This window comes from Melospiza melodia, chromosome 9, assembly GCF_035770615.1.
Source record: "Melospiza melodia melodia isolate bMelMel2 chromosome 9, bMelMel2.pri, whole genome shotgun sequence".
In the NCBI taxonomy this organism is placed as follows: Eukaryota; Metazoa; Chordata; class Aves; order Passeriformes; family Passerellidae; genus Melospiza; species Melospiza melodia.
In genome coordinates, this window is record NC_086202.1 from 15,234,074 (window position 1) to 15,252,956 (window position 18,883).

Here is an 18,883-nt window from a genome sequence, read left to right on the forward strand (position 1 = left end):
AATACCTAAATGTGTAGGCTACTTAATCACTAGAGCTAGTCAGAGTTTCTACCCCATATCCAGGCTGCAGTGAATGTCACTTGCTACTCTCTTTCACACTGACATTTTCCACATGGAGAAACAGCCTTTACCACTAGCATCAGTTTGTAAAGCAGACAGACTTGGTTGCAGAATTAATATTGCAGGGGACTACTTTGCTCTTTGTCAAATTATTTTTTAACACACCAAGAAGTTTAATGACACAGGGAAATAACAGGGAGAAAATGAAGCAGCAGTGAATGAAGTGCACAGAGACAAGCAGCCAGCAGCTCTCTAAAACCCTGGCAGCATTGACCAAATAATAAAGTCCTCTGATATCCAGAATTTTATGAAGAGAAGGCAGACAGTTTATAGGTTTCATTTTTATTTCCTGAGAAACTCAGACTGTCAGGATGAAGGATTTCTTCCATTACTTACAGCCTCTCTCTTTCACAATGAAACAGAGCGAGATGCTCCAGAAAATGTTAAATATGTTTCCTGACACAGGATAAGACAAAAGATCAAAAGATGGTACTTTCTTTCCCTAATGTGGAGAAAAATCCTTTCTTCAAATAAATAAATCTCTTTTCCTTTCTAGGAAAAAACAAACTAACAAAAACAAACAAACAAAAACTAATTAGCTAACAATTTCTGGGTTCTGACTGAGGAAAAGGCAGAAGAGATGCAATCACAGCACTGTTCTTAAGGCTGCTGAGTGTGCAGCAACCCTTAAGGATCTCTTCCTCTCTTTTTACCTCTCTGAACACCTCCCCTCTGCCTATTTCTCTTCCACAACCCAGGAAGCATCAGTAGTTTCTGGCATGTGGGGATGCCCTTGTGTACCCATCAATGTCCATGTCCTGCTATTGTCAAGGATACCCTCCTGCTTGTGCTAGGAAAGGGCTGACCTTGGCCACAGAAATATTCTGCTTCCCTCTCAAAGCAGATATTTGGCTACCACATTTCCAAAGCTTAAAATTAAACTAAATGATGGCTACTAACCCTAAAAGTCAAGTGTGACTGAATTAATCAATAATAATTCTGTCCATCTTAGATCTGGTCAACCAACCTTTCATTCTCTATAAATCACTGACATCAGAGCATCTCTTGGATCATCACTACCACAGAAAGATGTACTTTAATGACAATTGTAATTAGGATGTTAGCTAATGGTCTGTAACTCTGACTTTATTCCCCTTGTTTTGCATGAAGAAGGGCGTTTCTTTTTACTAATGCAGTAAAACAAATGTCCTGAATGAGGAATAACCTTCCAAATAGGCTACTGCAGGATCTGAGAGATTAAATCTTGCTGCTATTGATATTAATGGAAATTTGACCACAAAATTACATGGCAACAAGATTTCACCCAAAACATTCTCCCACTGCAATCCATTCCTTTTACTTCAAAACCTTAATGATCTAGCTTGAGTTCAAGGTTTGTTAATTCACTTTCATTTCACATTTTACAAGTCTGACATAACGAACCAAATTTGTCTTCAGTGAAATTCCAATTAAATTACATTATGTATGAGTTCGGTCTAGTACTTAAAAAGAAAATTAACCTTTACTTCAATCTTTCCTCATTTCTCAAGGCAGAAAAAAGAATTAGCATGGTGACACTGCAACAATAAAATTATCTACAAAAATTTGCTACACTCCTAGAATTCTTTTCTCCTTGTTTTCTTTACAAAATGTTTATTACTTCAGAGCAACTATATAATTAAGATTGGTTTTATAAGCTTTAAAAATACCAGTATAGCTGTCACTGGCTTACTTATTGTGCTCTGCATTTATTAGCATGAAATCTTTATGTTTCAATAAAAACATAAGCTTTTACTTGCAGAGCCAGTCTCACAGTATAATTACGATCTCCTGACAGTGCTGATACCTTATTCAGAAGTTTATGCTACACCAATATTCCAAAAGGAATTTTATATAAAACTAAGGCAGTTTCATAGACTTAAAAAAAACTTCTTATTGATTTAAAAGAAAATTGGAGGAATTTTGGAGAAAAACAAAGGTGTTTCTAGCACTGAAAAGAAAAAAAAATGATGAAATCACATTTTCTGAGCTATCTGAATCTATAGGTGTGTTCATATTGCCGAAATTAAGAATGCACATAAAAGGTAATTTGTTTTACTTTTAATGCTGATGTGAAACTCTCAGGAAGGCTCACAGGATTTTGTTTGTGGTTTTGATGCATTACTTGTTTAGAGAACTTCTCTGCATTCCCTGTATTTATATTTTTATGGCCTGTAACATAAAATAAAGCAGTAGTTACAAGACTTCCTTATTTATTTTTTTCTTTTTGTATTAATTTCCTTTGTCTATTCTCCCTCCAGCAGATTCACTGAAAAATGTTATAAATTTATTGCAAAAATATATCCTTGAAAGGATTTCGAATATAAACACACATTCTGTCATGGAATCATGCTGAGCCTGAGAGCGACAGCTCCATCTGGTGTATTCACTTCCCCCTCCCCCCAACCCAAACTGTTATTAAACAGTAATTCTTGTATGTAAAAACCTGGAAAATATTTTCTGGCAAGGAAAATCCAATATGACTGGGAAAAAAAAATAATCAGCTACAGTTTTTTTCTTGGGAAAGGATGGTATTTATGCATCACCCTTCATAATCTAAATACCAAAATGATGAAGCAGCAAACAGAGCAATGTTGCTGTTAAATATTCAGGCATTCTGCGCCTCAGAGGAGGGCACATGCTGCACATCCTACCCTGGTCCCAGCGTGGTCACACAGAGCCTAATCCAGACCCTCAGGAATCAGCAGGAATCCTTCGCTTTACTTTAGAGAGCTTTAGATCAGACTTGTAGCTCTCTTCACATATGAATAAATTTCTTTGCTGGTGCACATGAAACCCTTCACCATGAGGCTCGGACGGGTGCAGAAGGAGGGGACAGCTTCTTTCCAGCTGCACTGCTGGGCCTATTTCATGGCTCAGTGGCACAAGCTGGGCACAGCACGCCTGGCATCCCCACCAAACCCCCACCACTCTAGAGTCTGTGCCAAGATATTGAGTACCACTTCTCCTCACTGTGCTCCAATCTGAGAAACTAGCAGGTAATTTATCAGATATAGATCAGAGGAAAACATAATCATCCATTTCTTCAAGGTCAAACACCCTGCATCAAATCATCAACCTGCCATTTTCAATATCCTCCGACTTACAGCTTCCATTGAGAGACAACAGAGTATAATAAAACTTAGCACAATTACTTGATGGTGCCAAGTCTGTAAACACATGTCCACAGACTACATCAGTCTTCTTTTCATAGGTCCTTCAAGGGCCCAGCTGTTACCTGATCACCCTGCAACAGCAAAAGTTGTAATATTTTTGCATTGTTTTGAGGATGCCAAGAATGCCATCAACAGCCCATTGAAGTGCCCTGCTTTCCCTGGGATATTTACCATGATATTGATGTATTTGAGCAAATACCACAAGCACCAGAACAGCAACAAGTGCCTCACTGATGGATATTGCAGAGGAGCTGGGGCTGTTCAGCCCCTTAAGGCTCCAGGAAGACCTAACAGCAGCCTTCCAGTAATTTAAGGGGCTGCTAGAGAGCTGGAGAGAGAACTTCTTACCAAGGGACAGTGACAAGACAGGGTGTAATGGCTTTACACTGGCAGAGGAGAAATTTGAATCAGATATACAGAAGAACTTCTTTTCTGTGCGGGTGTTGAGGCATGTGACCAGGTTGTCCAGAGAAGCTGTGGCTGGCCTGGAAGTGTTCAAGGCCAGGTTGAATGGGAGTTTGAGCAACCTGATCTAGTGGAAGGTATTCCTGTCCATGGCAAGGAAGTGGGAGCTGGATTATCTCTAAGGTCCCTTCCAGCCCAAAACATTCTGTAATTCTGTATGTGCCAGTTTGTACTCTGTGATGAAATAGTAACTCAGCATTACCAGACACTGACAAAGAAGGCAAAGAAGGTGTTTCTACTCTATTGAATCTGTGTGAATTACTCATAAATTTCACAGAAAAAAAAATAATAACACAACACAATTATATCTATATTCATTTAAAAAATAAATAAAATCACAGCCATTCATTCTGGCTATCACTGCATTCACACTGCAGGATCAGTCTTACCATGAGACGATACTTCACTTCTGAATCAACTGGTCTTCCTGCCTCCATGCAGGCTGTGAACCAGGAGATGTCCAGTAGCTCAAACCTAGAGCTGTCACCCACAGCCTGTCCCTTCAGCCAGTCCAGCACCTCCAGGTAAGAGTTGTTCTCAGCCACAATATGAGTGACAGAATCACTGTCAAGAAGCATACAAAGAGTTTTCTTTTTTTTTCACTGAATCCAACTGTACGCAGATACAAAGCTGTTATTTCTGTATTTACTTACCATACACTTCCTGACAATTGTAGTATATATTGTACTTTAGGATGTGGGAGCACTGGAGTTTTCATATCACCATATATTTATTCTAGTCACTGACTCTGCCTTGAGGAAAGACTGTAGTCTGACAGCTCCTGTAAGTGCAGCATTTTCTTTCTTGAAGGATCATTTACCTTCCATAGACACTAACCTAATGCACATTCTTTGCAATTCTGAAAATATTTTGCTTACACAAGCAGTACTATAATTAAAAAGCTGCTTGACAAGACCTGACAGCCTCTTCCCAATATTCCTCATCCACGAGTTAAAGCTTTGCAACATTAAGAAGTCAGTTAACAATAATTATTTAAAACTTTCCAGCTAGTAATACCTATTAGGATACTTAAGTTTTCTGTACTTGTAAGAAGCCGTTTATTACACATGGCATTGCCAAATATTCATGAATTAAATCTTATGAACTACATGCTCCATATAAAGACCATTTCCTTGCTGCCAAGCCAGTATAACAAAACTGATGGTTTAGTGAATACAAAATTTACAGCTTGAATTGTTATTCAATACATTATATGGTGTACATTGCCTAAAAATACAATAGCCCAAAATGCTATTGCAGTAAATTTCAGTTGTTGTACAAGAATAACATTAGAAAGGATCACCTGATTAAAAGGTGATCCTTTTAAAGATTAAAAAGAGACACTTCTGTACACATCACCGAAAAATAATGGACAGGGACAAAGCTGTGTTTCAAGAAAAGATTACCTGGATACTTAGGATGATCTGTAAGTTTCTGTCTGGCCTGCTGATGTTTCTCAGCAAGTTTGGAAAAAATACAGATTTGGTAGGAAATTCTGAATGATTCTGAGTGCTCCTGCTCCCTATGCATCCCAAGGATGCTGTCACCCCCACAACAAAACATGAGAGAAAGAAGAAAATTCTTCATTTCCATCAACTTGTAGAATTAAGTATCTAGATAATATAGTCCAACATTCATTTCTATCAGGCAACAGATTCCTAAACTTGCAGGTAAGGCACAGACAGGCAGTGTCACTATTTGACACTATTTTTACAATAGGAAGCTAGAGCTGGAACATAAATTGTCTTAATGGCAGCCAAATCCATTTGAAAGTCTGTGACTTTCTGATAGCCCGTGATGGTGACAGCCATATACAGTAAATTTCCAATGAAGGACCTCTAAAAGATTGCTCTGCAAGCCCTCTGTAAGAGCTGGAGAAGTGGAGCCATCAGCCTGTCAAAGCAGAGAGGACACCACCACTGGTGGCAATCACTGGTTAGCATGGACTTCAAAACATGTTCCTGCTGTTAAAGGCAGACTGCACACTTCAAAGCAAATTACCTTCCAGAAAACCAAGAAAATCCCTTGGCGTATCTCTGTGATCCTTATTCAAATGAGTGATCACCAATTTCATTAAGTCATGAAATCACAATGACAAATACTGGAATTGCTCCATAGAAAATTGTTAACAAATAACTCTCCAATGCAATAAACATACTGTATTTTGGAACTACAAGAAAGGTACTGAAAGGATTGTACTTCAGAAATGTGTGTCATGCTATAGCACAATTTTTTTTCTCTCCATATGGTGGAACTTGTAGAGCAGAGTCCATTGTAAAAGAATAAATCCCAATTTATTTTTTTCCAGAAGATTACAAACACATATTAAATTAATCCCCATGAAACACTGTTGGGTTTATTATTATTTAACCCTGCTAGGTCCTACTTTAATTAAACTGTCACATCTTTATACCCAAGTTAAAAAAACCCAAACAGTTAGAGACATAGAACTTCTGCTTCCTGTGGTTTATTTCACTTCATATAAAATATTCATATGTCATGTATTTGTACCAAGCTGCAGAGCTGGGAACTTTGCCATAACTATGCACACAGCAGCAGTTTAGCTGCTGTGCTCCGGTTTCCTCTCATACCTGTACAGCTGTGCTATTGTCTTGGCACAGAACATAACAAATTTAACGTTTCCTCTGTCATTTTCAAAAGCAAAAATCAACAGTTAAATAGTTTTGTTTTATCCAGTAGCAGCTAAGCTGAAATTAAACATAACACCTGCCTCATAAAACTTACGGAAAGTCTAAAATACTGGCAATAAATACCCATGTGTCATAGAAGCCCAGATAAAGCATTTACTCTACAGATTATTAACGTAGGATCCAGAACAGCACTCTTTATTTCTTTTTTCCCCAAGAACTCAATTAATTTTGTATCAGATCCTAATTGCTTACTTCTGTTCAATAGATGCTTTAATCTTGCTTTATAAATTATTTTACCCTCCTTTCTTCCTCAGACTTTCAAAGTTGATGGGATTGAAAAGAAATCTGTAGAAATACACTTTTGTAGGGTTGTACACTCCAGAGACAGATCCAGAGACGAGATCAATGCTTGGTTTTCCTCCAGCTTTTCAGAGAACCTATATAATGATGCAGCTTTTGGAAAACTGCATAATGACATAACCAGCACTTGCGTAAAGCCCTGTTTGGAGGAAGGCTTCCCTCTGAATGAGCTGGTTTGCTGAAACCAGACAAACCTGAATCTTGAGTGTGTTTCCACTCTCAAATGCCACATCTGTGGTATTTTACTCCTAAGATTTTTCTCCAGTGCTCTTCCAGATTGTACCAAAGCAGAAGCCATAACTTTCACATTAGGGTAAAAAAGTTAAATACTATAATACCAGAGATGATGTAGACAAATGTCCCCCTAAACCCATCACATTTCCATTCCTGTACATTTAACCCTTTTCGTTTTCAAAATTGGCCACTAAATTTAAAGACTTCAAAGAGGAAATAAACAATGAGTGATTCAGATGAGCTAAAGACACAATTTATATGCAGACCCATGAAAATTGACAGATCTAAGATAAATTAGAAATGCACATTTTAAAAGTGAAAAATTAGAAATTTTGCTAAGTTTTGTGCTTTCCCTGCTCTCTGTCCAGAAGATAATTGAAATAAACCACATAATAGGAATACCCACTGAACCCTTGAAACATATTTATAATGGAAAAAGTCAAGTATAACTACCAAAAACTTAGGCAAAAGCTTCAATCAGTCACTTGTATTTACTATATTGAATTAAAATGCTTCAAACAGCATTACTACATGTTATTTCAGAACATATAAATATTTTCCTACCTTAGCTCATTTTCTACTCTGAAACCTTTTCTTCTTCCCAGTTCCATCAAAAACATCCTTCTGGTCAGCCCCATCTTCCTCTGCATAATAAAAATGACAAAGTTACTGAATTTTATTTCATAACTGCAGGGAAGTTTTGGGGAATGCAACCCTTTCTGTCTCTTTCTCTGGGAGATGACAGCTGGAGCTTTGAACCTATCCATGATGCAAGGTAGAAATGCTCTCACTTGGGTAAAATAGAGCTAACATGCTTTCTTCCAGGCAACAGCTGTATTTAATGTCACCACCCATTGAAGTAATTTTCTTGTTTCCTCTCTGAAATCAAAACCAGGTGCTACACAAGCAGAAACATCACTGGCTCTCTGCCAGCTGGGACTTCTTCAATAGAAATACTCCAGACAGGTGCAAAAATTATTTCATTCCTTAAAACAGCCATTGCCTACAAAGATTATCCAGATAAAATTGATCAGCCAAATCATCTCAACATTTTAACCAGGTCTTCAGCTGATTGAATGGCTCAGTTCCACCTTTTTGCATTTAAGCACCCAGTGACCTCCAAACAGCTACAGAGGACATTATGGAGGCCATTTACATTCCTCCTCTGGAGGAGAGGGTGCTGCTCATTGCAGAACTACACCAAAGCTTTTGCCAGTGTCACACTGGATGCAGTTCTGTATCTCCCTGGATTTCTATTAGAGCAAGGTGAGCACAAAGAACCAGTTTACAACCTCTGCATCTACTTCAGCGGGGAATACCCCTACTCCCATGTCAAGCTGGATTTTTATTTTTAACGTAGCAGAGAATTTGGATTGTACCAGTCCCTCACAACACATCAGAAATGTTATGTTACAGTTCTCATTGCTCATGTTCTCACGGGCAAGCAAGGTGGAAAAATTCCTAAGTCAGATCCATCAATTATATTTTCAGTTCTTTTATCACAGGTGGATATACAAGTTGAGTTTCAGGAAAATTAGTAAAAACCCGCTTCCTGCAATTATGGCCCTGAGTTTAAAATTAAATTGTAAAAGTATTGCAGACATCTTCTGAGCTCTATAGCTCTTGCGGCTTCAACAGTATTATTGCAGATATAAAGAAATATTTTTCATCCAAATAGAAACCAACCATCTAAAAATTAATATAGAGCTTTCAGCTCTGGGGTCTTCCTGAGGCCATGAAAAAATATATACATAGTGCAGTATACAGATTAGATTGGATTAATTTCTTCCCTTGCCTAGGGATAACCCAGAAGCCAAAATATCTATTCCTCTTTTGGATTTATAACATAAAAATTGTCAAAATAAATCATTTGAAGGTTATTTTGAAATTATACGAGATATTTTCATAGGACCTGGAAAACGGACAAGCTGACTTCAAGAGGCTTAAGCAAAAGAATAGCAGCAAGGAAGAAAAAAAAAATCGGAATGGATCTGGAATTAAGGCTGAGCAATCTGTTTTTGGTTGTTCCATGTCTTTTTTCCAGACTACTAATCAACCATTGAATATTGGTCACTTCCCTGTTTACATTGGTCACTTCCCTGTTTATAGCTTTCCTAGACTTGATAAAACACTTTATCTCAATCCCTACAAGAAATAATGTATTGGAGAACAGGTTCTTTACATATGTTAAACAAAGTTTTATTTTATGTTATAATTAATTCAGTGCCCTAAAACATGTAAATATAATTTTCCCCAGTGTAACATCAATATGCTCAGTGCCAGTAAAATCCTTCTGGCTTGAATAACGAGTTTTTATTCCTTTGTGTTACTGTTATAATTCTTAAGCCAGATTTTCAAGGGTATTCATGTGCCAAAAAGCTGCAAACAGAGACCTAGTGGGATTTTCAAAATATCTAAGCAACCTAAGCATTCAGCTCCTATGGAAATCAATTTCTGGCTTTGAACCTAATGCAAAGAGATTTTCTCTAATAAACACAGTATAATATGAAAGTCTCTGCCAATGATGCAATTTTATTAAATGCACCTTCTAAAATTAACAGGATTTCCATATCCCAGATGAGTGAATTACTTACTCTCCTACAATATTATATCATAATATTTTTGACAGTACCACAGAAAGTAGAACATGCATTAGAGAGAAAGCAAATACAACAGAGAAAAGGCATGTCTCTTATTTATGACAAAGGAAAAGTATACTTCTACCTGAGCCATGGCACCACATATGATTCATGGCCTAAAACCACTGAAACTTGCAGAAATTTTCCATCTCATTACAGCCTCATGGAGATCAGAGTATTTCACATTCCTTGAGGGAAATCTGAACGAACTTCTATGTTCTTGCTATGGACCACTATTGAACACTATCAAAGGCAAAGATTAAGAATTCGACACAAATACTGATGGCCATTTAAGCAAACATTTTTCATCACTTGTGATGTGGGTGCCAACAACAGCATCCCAAACTCCTCTGAGAAGAGTACTGATCAACTTCAAAGGGAGGTTCTTTGAGAGGAAGGAGTGCTGCAAAGTACAGCTCCTCTGAATTTCACTATTCACACTTTCATTGCACATTCTTGATTGTTGTCAGTCTTTCAGTGCCCTGATATCATGTGAGCTGCATTGTAAATATTTTATAAAATAGTACTGGTCCATTCATGTCGCTTTCACGAGGAGAATTGTGAAATTTTCTTTTAACACATAGCTACAATTTGCTAACCTTCAGAGAAAACATCTCTCAAATACCAACAGTAAAAATGAGAGAAGTGATTGGATGCTTTCTTATTTCACATAGGCTTAACTGCATCTCACGCAGTATTGTTACACAATGATTAATTTTCCCTAGCTTTTTAATTTAGTAATTTTTCTTCCGTAATTCAGTATTTTCCAATTAACCAATTCATGGAAATTTTTTAATACTTCTCACATTTGTTTTTGTCTAGATATTCCCATTACTGTTATTCTGTTTGAATTCTGGCTTTCTTGGTTGCTAAGCATTTCCTTTGTCATTTACACCCATTATACCAATCTTTCAGTGCCTAAAAACCATACAGCAGGTGTTTTTCCTGTTTTAAAAATTGATTCTCCCACATTCCTTTTTATAGCCTCAAGCTGCAGCTGGGGAGATTCAGGTTAGACATTAGGAGGAATTTCTTCACAGAAAGAGTGATTAGGCATAGGAATGAGAGCACAGGGAGGTGGTGGAGTCACCATCCCTGGAGGTGTTTAAGGAAACACTGGATGTGGCACTAGGTTGACAAGGTGGTGCTCAGTCAAAGGTGGGACTCAACGTTAGAGGTATTTTCCAGCCTAACTGATTCTGTGATGTTTTTATTCTTTGAACCACTGGAATATTTTTAGGGGGCAGTTCTGAGCTATACGTGCTTGAATTATTCCCATCAAAGGTGATAAACTCCATAAGAAGCCATATGACCAAGAATTTCAAGAAAACTTATTAAATGATGACATGCTTTGAATGTGCTTGCTTGGCTGTATGATGCTATTTGGCATATAAAGTAAAGTAGACTTAGAGAGGACACAAAATTCTGCAGCTGTTGTCACCAAATGTACAATATTACTGATATATATGGTCAATATATGGTCAAAAGAGCTGGTTGTCTTTTTTTTTGCTACCTAATTAAAATGAAAATCTGAATAAAAAGAATTTCTTTGACAACATCTCTCAAATCATATCAAGAGGTAACCGCTTGTTTAATTTACTGCATACATAGGGATTCTAGAAAGGTTGAGGTTTTTTTCTGAGCCCTTTCTGAAGAAACTAGGGAACAGCAATATCATAGCTCTGAATAATTAAATAGAGCAATAGGGTTCTCCCTTACAGCATAGAGAAAATGTAATTGGTGACAAATCCTGGCAGGAGCTGTTTCCTACTCACATCAATATTCCTATATTCCCTGGAAACTATTATTTTCACTCATCCTTCAGTCTCTCTGTTCAGTAACAAGGTTTACAATTGTTCTCTTTAGTTACTCTGCCTATCGTAGTTGCTTCTCCTTGTTGTGATTGTTATTGGACTATTCTTTGATTTTTGTGCTGGTACATCAATGGTTTTCTTTATACTTTAGTCTCATGAGAGCCTTGTGAACCTTTAGCAACAAGCAGAGACGTATCTGCATAATCCCATCCCTATACATGGCCAGGCAGATCCTTTGACAGTTACACATCTCTTCCAAGCATAGTTTACAAAGGTAAATCTGCATGGATTTTGAGCAGAATTTAGCTGGTCCCATTTATCTCACTGCTAGTGTTAAAGATATTTCCATTAGCTAAGAAATACCAAGCAACCTTCCAGAGATGAGGAGCTTCACAAACAGGGTTAACCAGTCTAAATTTAGGCAGCTGTAAATATTACTTACCTCAGCAATGTGGACATTTCAGAAACTTATATAACCATATAAGACTAGAAATAAACATTGTTAAATTATAATAAAATGATAACGCTGTTATAATAACAACTCCTATCATTTTTTATCTATAAAGAATATTTATGTCCTCTAGTAGGACACTGCAAAACACCTAAATTGTTAATTTATCTTCTTTTAATTAGTTGTTGTAACAGTTACCAGGTGGTAGAATTGATGCACCTTGCAGTGACACTGCAGCATTTCCAGACCTACTTACATTACAGAACATACAAACAGCAGTATGTGTGAGATTTATGCCTTCTATATTTACAGGTAATAAAGTATGATGCATTTAATAAAGATAGATGTACCTAAGCCAAAGTAATGAAAACTGGGAAAAGGCTATTGCCATGATTCACAGAAATCTTTCAACTACATGTTCAATTTTTAGTAGTACAGGAAAGCTCCCACACCATCAAGCTGAGGAGATAATGTGATCAATTAATATAAAAGAGAGAATTAAGTAAGAATAAGTACCATAGGGAAAGGGAAGAAAAACTTATGAATAATATTATACAAAATGCCCCTCTCTTAAGAGTTTATGCAAGTCAAACCAAGATAAAATTTGGCTCTTGAGCAAAAGCAACAGGTACCACCTAACAGCACAGTGAGTCCTGACAGGGCTCCTTCTGCACACTCCACTGAAATTAGCTGCAGAAAAAAGAGCCAGCATCAGAGAAGCTGAAGGAATTGCTGATGAGGATTACACACATCTTTGTGTTATCTACAGAGAGAAAACAAAGCAGATATTCATCCAAGTGATGTGTTGTGAATTTTGCAGGTGAAGGAAAAATCAATTAGAAGCCTTTTTTTTTTAATCCTAGAAATCTGAACTGAAGGAAGCTGAAAAGCAGGGTGGAATGGAACAGAATTCTCACCTTTTTCATTTATTTAGGTGCAGCGTTCCACTAATGCAGACCTAATTACAGCAGAAGTGACCTAGCTGAGTAATTAATTCATAGCAGAAAATTTTAGAATCAGGCAGCAGAAATTTTTTAACACAAAATAGATTTTGACAGTTTCCACATAAAAGCATACTTTCCATTTCTTACTGACTTCACCTAATAATTTGGCAGCTGCCTGGAGTATCACAAAATATTTGCACAGTTTTTATTTTGCAATGTGGATTTAATGGCTCTAACTACAAAGAAAGTTAATTTATTTCCAACTGCATAAAAAAATATTTCTCCAAGCTATGAGCCATTTTTCTTCCAGGCTATCTCAAGGTTTGCTTCCATTGTTTCATCTTGCAGAAAACTCAATATTACTGTCATTTTAAAGTTGCAGTAGCCCTTAGAAACTGTGCCCCCGTGTAGCACTCCATGTTTATTTAGCAGGGAGCATGTGCTGGTCAATCTTTATTAAAAAAGCACTATTTGTAGAACACTTTTGAAAAGGCAGCCCTTAGAGTCATCTGACTCTTTAAATGGCAGGTACAAGTCTCTTGCCATTATTTTATGATGCACACCTGCTTATTAGAAAATTCCATCACAAGCTAGGACACATTTTTTATACTTTTCAAAGACACAGTACAATTGCACCTAGCTGACATAGTTACATTATGAGCTTTACTCCTCTTTCCTGTGTTTTCTGCTGCAGAGTGGATTAAGTTTTAAGAAACTGAAATTAATTTTCTTCCACATAAAAAGATTCAATATACTATCACTTCACTATTAATCAAGCTTGTAATTCAATATTTAAGTGACAAATCAAAAGAACACACCATAATAAAGAATTTCACCAGAAAACTTCCATGTCGTTCTTCCCATAAGGTTTCCTATATCCTTCTGTTTTTTCTGCTCCGGTGCTAAACCAATTGTTGTTATGTATTATGAAGTAGGAGAGCAGGAAGGATATAAAGCAGGTAAGCATATTTGCAAATGCTGCTCTGTTACAATTTACTCAAATTTTACTAAAAGTACATGCTATTTTTAGTCACCTTGTACTTCGTGATGTTATTAAGGACACAATTCAATACCATAGTCCTCTTTTGCTGTTGGCAGATCATTATGAGGTTTCCAATGCACTAGAATTCAAAATGTCATCCATTTCAACATGAAAAACAAATTAGGGGCTAAATTTGTCTGCATAACAAAGATGTAAAATCAGGACAAGTTAGAGGAGAGAAAGGCCTAAATCCTGAGACTGTGCTGTGGTTATGGACAGCAGGTATCAGTAGATCCCAAAATTATTATATAGCCGAGAAATAATATTTTGACAAGTACATTCATGTTTTTAAAAAACAGCCCGCTCATTTCCTGATACTCTGGGCTGCTCTTCTGCAAGCTTGAGTCAAACACCAGAGCAATCACACCAACCTACCACTCAAGCTTTCCCTCTCCAAAGCAAATGAGTAAAATAGGAAAATTTTGAAAAAATCTCCTGTATATATTTAGGGCAAACCACCAAGTAACTTACATGAGGCACTGAGGAAAATACTGCTTTTTTCTCTCTTATGGTCTTACCCAACAATCTGTGCTCTACAGACTCATTACACAGAACACCTGAATATCTCAACATAATATTCACAGCTACAATGACCTTCAAAGAACAAGGAAGCCAGAACAACGTACACAGACTACACAGAGTGAATGTATATCAAAATCATGTCAAGAAGTCTGCAGAGGAAGATACTCAATACTGCTGAACTACTAAAATAATAAAATGTAGTCATGATTTTTAATGTATGGGAAAGTAATCCAAGATGTGTCTTCTGAGTAATGAAATGTTATGTAAACAAAATGGGACATGATAAAGAAACTGTATAACAAGTTTAATTGAAGAACTGTAAAGGGGGGGGGGGGGGGGTGTATGCATGTAAGTATCATAATCTGAACCATGCAGTTAACATCGATAAAATTATATTTTGCTAAGAGTATGGGTTTGAATCTACAGAAAATCTGACCATTCCATTATCTTGTGTAGGCATCTAATAAAGTACAAAATGTGCCATATTGCACAACCTGCAAAGGGAAAAATCCATGCATACTTTCTTACTTCAATAAATCCAGAAAGTTCTTTGTCACAAGTAATTCTATGTATGCTGTATCTTTCCTTGTATACTGACTCAGTGGCTTCCTGGCTCCTTGTTTCACTTGTCTACAGGTTATGGAGTTAAAATGTCCTCTTGATCCCTTCCTACACATGGTACAAGTGTTAAAAACAAGGAGAGAGGGTCAGATATGGGACAACCAGGTGACAGGGGACAGAGAAGGCACACGATTGTGGGCAATTATGCTCAGCTTAGATAGCTGGGGGAAAAAGTTCAGATCAACTTTTCAAGAGCTGTTACTGCTCTGGTTTTCAACAGTGTGGTGAAAGGAACCAGACATAAACATTTTTTGATGAATAAGGGCAAAGGGATGTTAAAGAAACTACCTAAGTAAGACTGTAAGAGTGGATGTCTCTGAGAGGGAATAAAAATAAACTCACATTTCAGGGGGAAAATATTACAGGAAGTAATATTCTTCAGTTTTAGCAACCATTTAAGACATATTCTCATCACTGCTCACTGGTCAAAATCATGAGACAACAAAACACAAACCCAGCAGCCTTTGTGGTATGATAGGAAGCCATCACACATGCTCCCTCTGCTTCACAGCAAACCACATCAGGATCACCTCACATCACCTCCACAGCTGCACTACCCACAAGCAGGTTACAGCACAAACACCAGTGCAAACAAGCAGCAGCACAACACAAAAGGGTAAAGGTGAGGGGCAGAAATTAAGGAAGACTCTTTCACAGGACTAAGCAGTAGACAATTGGCAATACTTCTTTAGACCAGTTCTACTTTATGTATTTGCATTCACAATGTGTTCTCAAAGCTATGTTAAACAGCTTGGCACAGGAATATAACACATTCATTAGATAAAATCATTAGGAAAATAATGGAAAAGAAACTTGTAAAATAAAACTACTAAATACACAGTACACAACAGGTGGAGTTACAATTTATTACTACCTTTTCAGTCATGGTATTATACATTTGACATCAAAACTTACAACTCAGCCCCTCTCCAAAACGTCTGAGCCAAAAGAAGTAAACTGATGCACCTGACTCTTTAAATCACCCAGGAAAATTTGAAAAACCTGCCCTTGCAAAGCCTGAGCAACCTGAGGTTAGGAGATCCAGCTGAGAAGACATTTCATATATAGTAGAGGCAGTCAATTTATTATTCACTTTTAAGAAAGGCTGTAGAGTCTCCTCAATTAACTCCAGAGCAAGCAAGAAAGATTTTCACAATACATCAAAATGATCACTCAGGTTCTCCTCTTGTCAAGTTTGAGAGTATTTTTTCCTTACAGCAATGACCGAAGCTTTGTCCATTGCTGTATTTCCCAAGAAGCCACATTTAATTGACATCTATTTGAATGGATACATTAAAAACAGTCAATATTTTTAAGATTGCTTCAGTACCACAAATAAACAAGACATACCTGAACAGTTATATATCACTTTGCACCCTTACTCATGCTGAACATGCCTGAAAAGCAGTCAATACCATTCCCTTCCCCCACATTTCAAAATAGGCACATGTGTAAGCTTAAGCAGTGTACTTGGTGCTCTTCAGGCTTTTCATTTTCATAAGTGACTAGAAGCTCCAAACTTATCCACCTTCCATTTAGATCACTGCTTTTCAATCTTCTGCTGTGTGACACAAGATATCCATATTAACAATTAGACTAGGATAATCATTAGGGTCAAAGGAAACAAAGCTCATTTGTGTGTCTTTTAGACTAAGGCTAGGAATGAGAAAATTGATTGAGCACAGATGTGAGGAAGGGTCTGAAAACTGTGCTTAGATTTTGGCTAAAAGGAATCATTTTTGAACATTAATGAACAAGATAAATCTTTAGAGCTCCAAGTTCACTAGTGCTAAGCACTGAATTCAATAGGATCCCATGGCCTAAAAGTACTACAGGGCCAGCAATTTCAGGCCAAAGGACAATGTCAGGGTAGCAGGGGTCAGGATTGCTGGGATTATAGATCCACATTACCCAATGGGTTTATGATCAATTAATTCCTGGGCAAGAAAAGAAACTTCCCTGTTCATAGCAGGGTGTTAGGTGTGGGGAGGCAACAGCTGGGTTTGGGCTGACAGTATTCAACAGACTGGAGTCAGACCTGATTCAGAGAAGCCACCTGGCCTGGGTTTGTGGTCGTACAGGAAATAATTTCCCTCTGCAGAACTCTAAGCCCAGCTTTTGCACCTTTTTTTCCACTTAATCTTCTCTCTATCCTATAAAGTGATCATACAAGGACCCTAATTGAATATAGTTCCTGGGCAATTTAGTGAAGTCCTGTGGGCAAGTGCTTCATACTGAATGCAGAGAAGCACATGGAGTAGGAGTGTGAGCAGGTAAACAAAGTGGACTTGGTTCATTTGCTGAACAATTGTTGAAAGGAATACTTGTTTGATTGGAAAAGGGAGGACACTGACAATAAAATGAAAACAAAATGTTTCTCTATGATGAAAAAAAGTGTTCATTCAACCAAAAGTGAAACTCCTTGTATCAATTATCCAAAAATAGTCCACATTCAACTTAGGTTGAATAATGTGTTTCACTTGATGTGAAGTCAGGCAACATAAAACAATTTCAAAATACTTGTCGTCTTAATTCCTTGTTTTATTTTTAAATTTAGGGCTATTTTTATTTTAAATATAATTTTTGAATGAGAAGTGGAAAAAAAAAAGCCACCTTATTCTGCTGGTGACATTTACTGGTTTATCTAAGTTCTGTAAACACTGAGTCCTGTATGAGCATAAGCAAAATTAATCCCAGAGCAATCAGTTTAATATCTTATGTGTTGGATCTCTAGCTTTTGTTAGATTTTGGTAACAGCACTGAACAATATTTGGGGTGGGGGTTGACTATGGTTTGGGTTTTTTAAAATATATGCTCTTCTTTAAATAAGTTGCAGACGTTCCTTTAACTATGATCTTGGTTTTTAATAGTCATATTTTGACACATCAGGACAAGCCTAATGAGATATACTCAGACTTAGATATATTTAGACTGATATGATGCAACATGCAGCTATCTTGATATATTCAGGCTCTCACCAGAAACACATGGCAAATGTGATCCATTCACCTTCATCTATTTCTGTGCAGATACAATGGTGGCAAATTTTCAAACACCAGAAACTCCTTATCAAAACTGAATATTTTTATGAAGTATATTCTTTACTGCAATCACAGTCACAGGATATAAAACAGGCAGGTTTTCTTTCTCAATTTCTGTTAAGCTAAAGGTCACACTCTCTAAAGACTATTAGTAATTTCCAACCTTAACCTATGAATTTACAAATTTGTTTGAAGACTTCACAAAAAAGAAGACCAAAATGAGTGCTGTGATTTCTACACTGAGAAATAATTTCATTTTCATTCCCAGTTTAAGGCAAACTTCTGGGTATTATTTCTGCTTCAGCTAGTATGACTGAAACCTGAATAGATAGCAAGAAAGAACTTGTGTTTCAATAACAGACTCTTCTGAGGTGTTCAGAAGCCTAAATAAGTAAACAAGTGTTCAGTAGGATCTAGGGAAGAGTGGTGCACTTTACAACTGGTGCAGAAGAAATGTGCTTTTAACTTGCATACTGGTGCATTCACACATATACAATTTTCACTTCTATGAATGTTAAAAACATTTTGTCTGTGTTGGGTAGGTCAAATGCTCAAAGTTGAAAACATTTATCATTCAGTTGGTACGACTCCATTGGGGACAGCAGTCATATATCAACAAAGATTCAGGATAGTGACTTTTCCTGAGGGATTCAGGGAGTGAGGGAATACATTAACCACAGGCACATTTTCTTGCTATTCAACTGCTTATTACTGTGCCATCCAAGAGAGCACATTATATCATAATATTTTGCATAATGGCTGAATATGATACAAGCCTTTTTAAGACACGACAAGTCCAGTCTCACTGCACATATGACCCTTAT

The 18,883-nt window shown here is 37.0% G+C and overlaps 1 protein-coding gene across 7 annotated transcripts in view; it reads right to left on the reverse strand.

Moving 5' to 3' along the window:
* DNTT (DNA nucleotidylexotransferase) overlaps positions 1 to 18,883 on the reverse strand; it is a 148,439-nt gene that overhangs the window by 71,523 nt on the left and 58,033 nt on the right. For 5 of the 7 annotated variants that reach the window (XM_063163451.1, XM_063163455.1, XM_063163452.1 and 2 more), the window contains 2 exons: positions 7,550 to 7,629; positions 4,130 to 4,304 (listed from right to left, as the gene is read on the reverse strand). In XM_063163451.1, the coding sequence (XP_063019521.1) occupies positions 4,130 to 4,304; positions 7,550 to 7,629 (255 nt within the window). Of the gene's footprint in view, positions 1 to 4,129; positions 4,305 to 7,549; positions 7,753 to 18,883 lie in introns of those variants that run through there. The other 2 variants (XM_063163450.1, XM_063163457.1) reach the window with 2 other exon arrangements.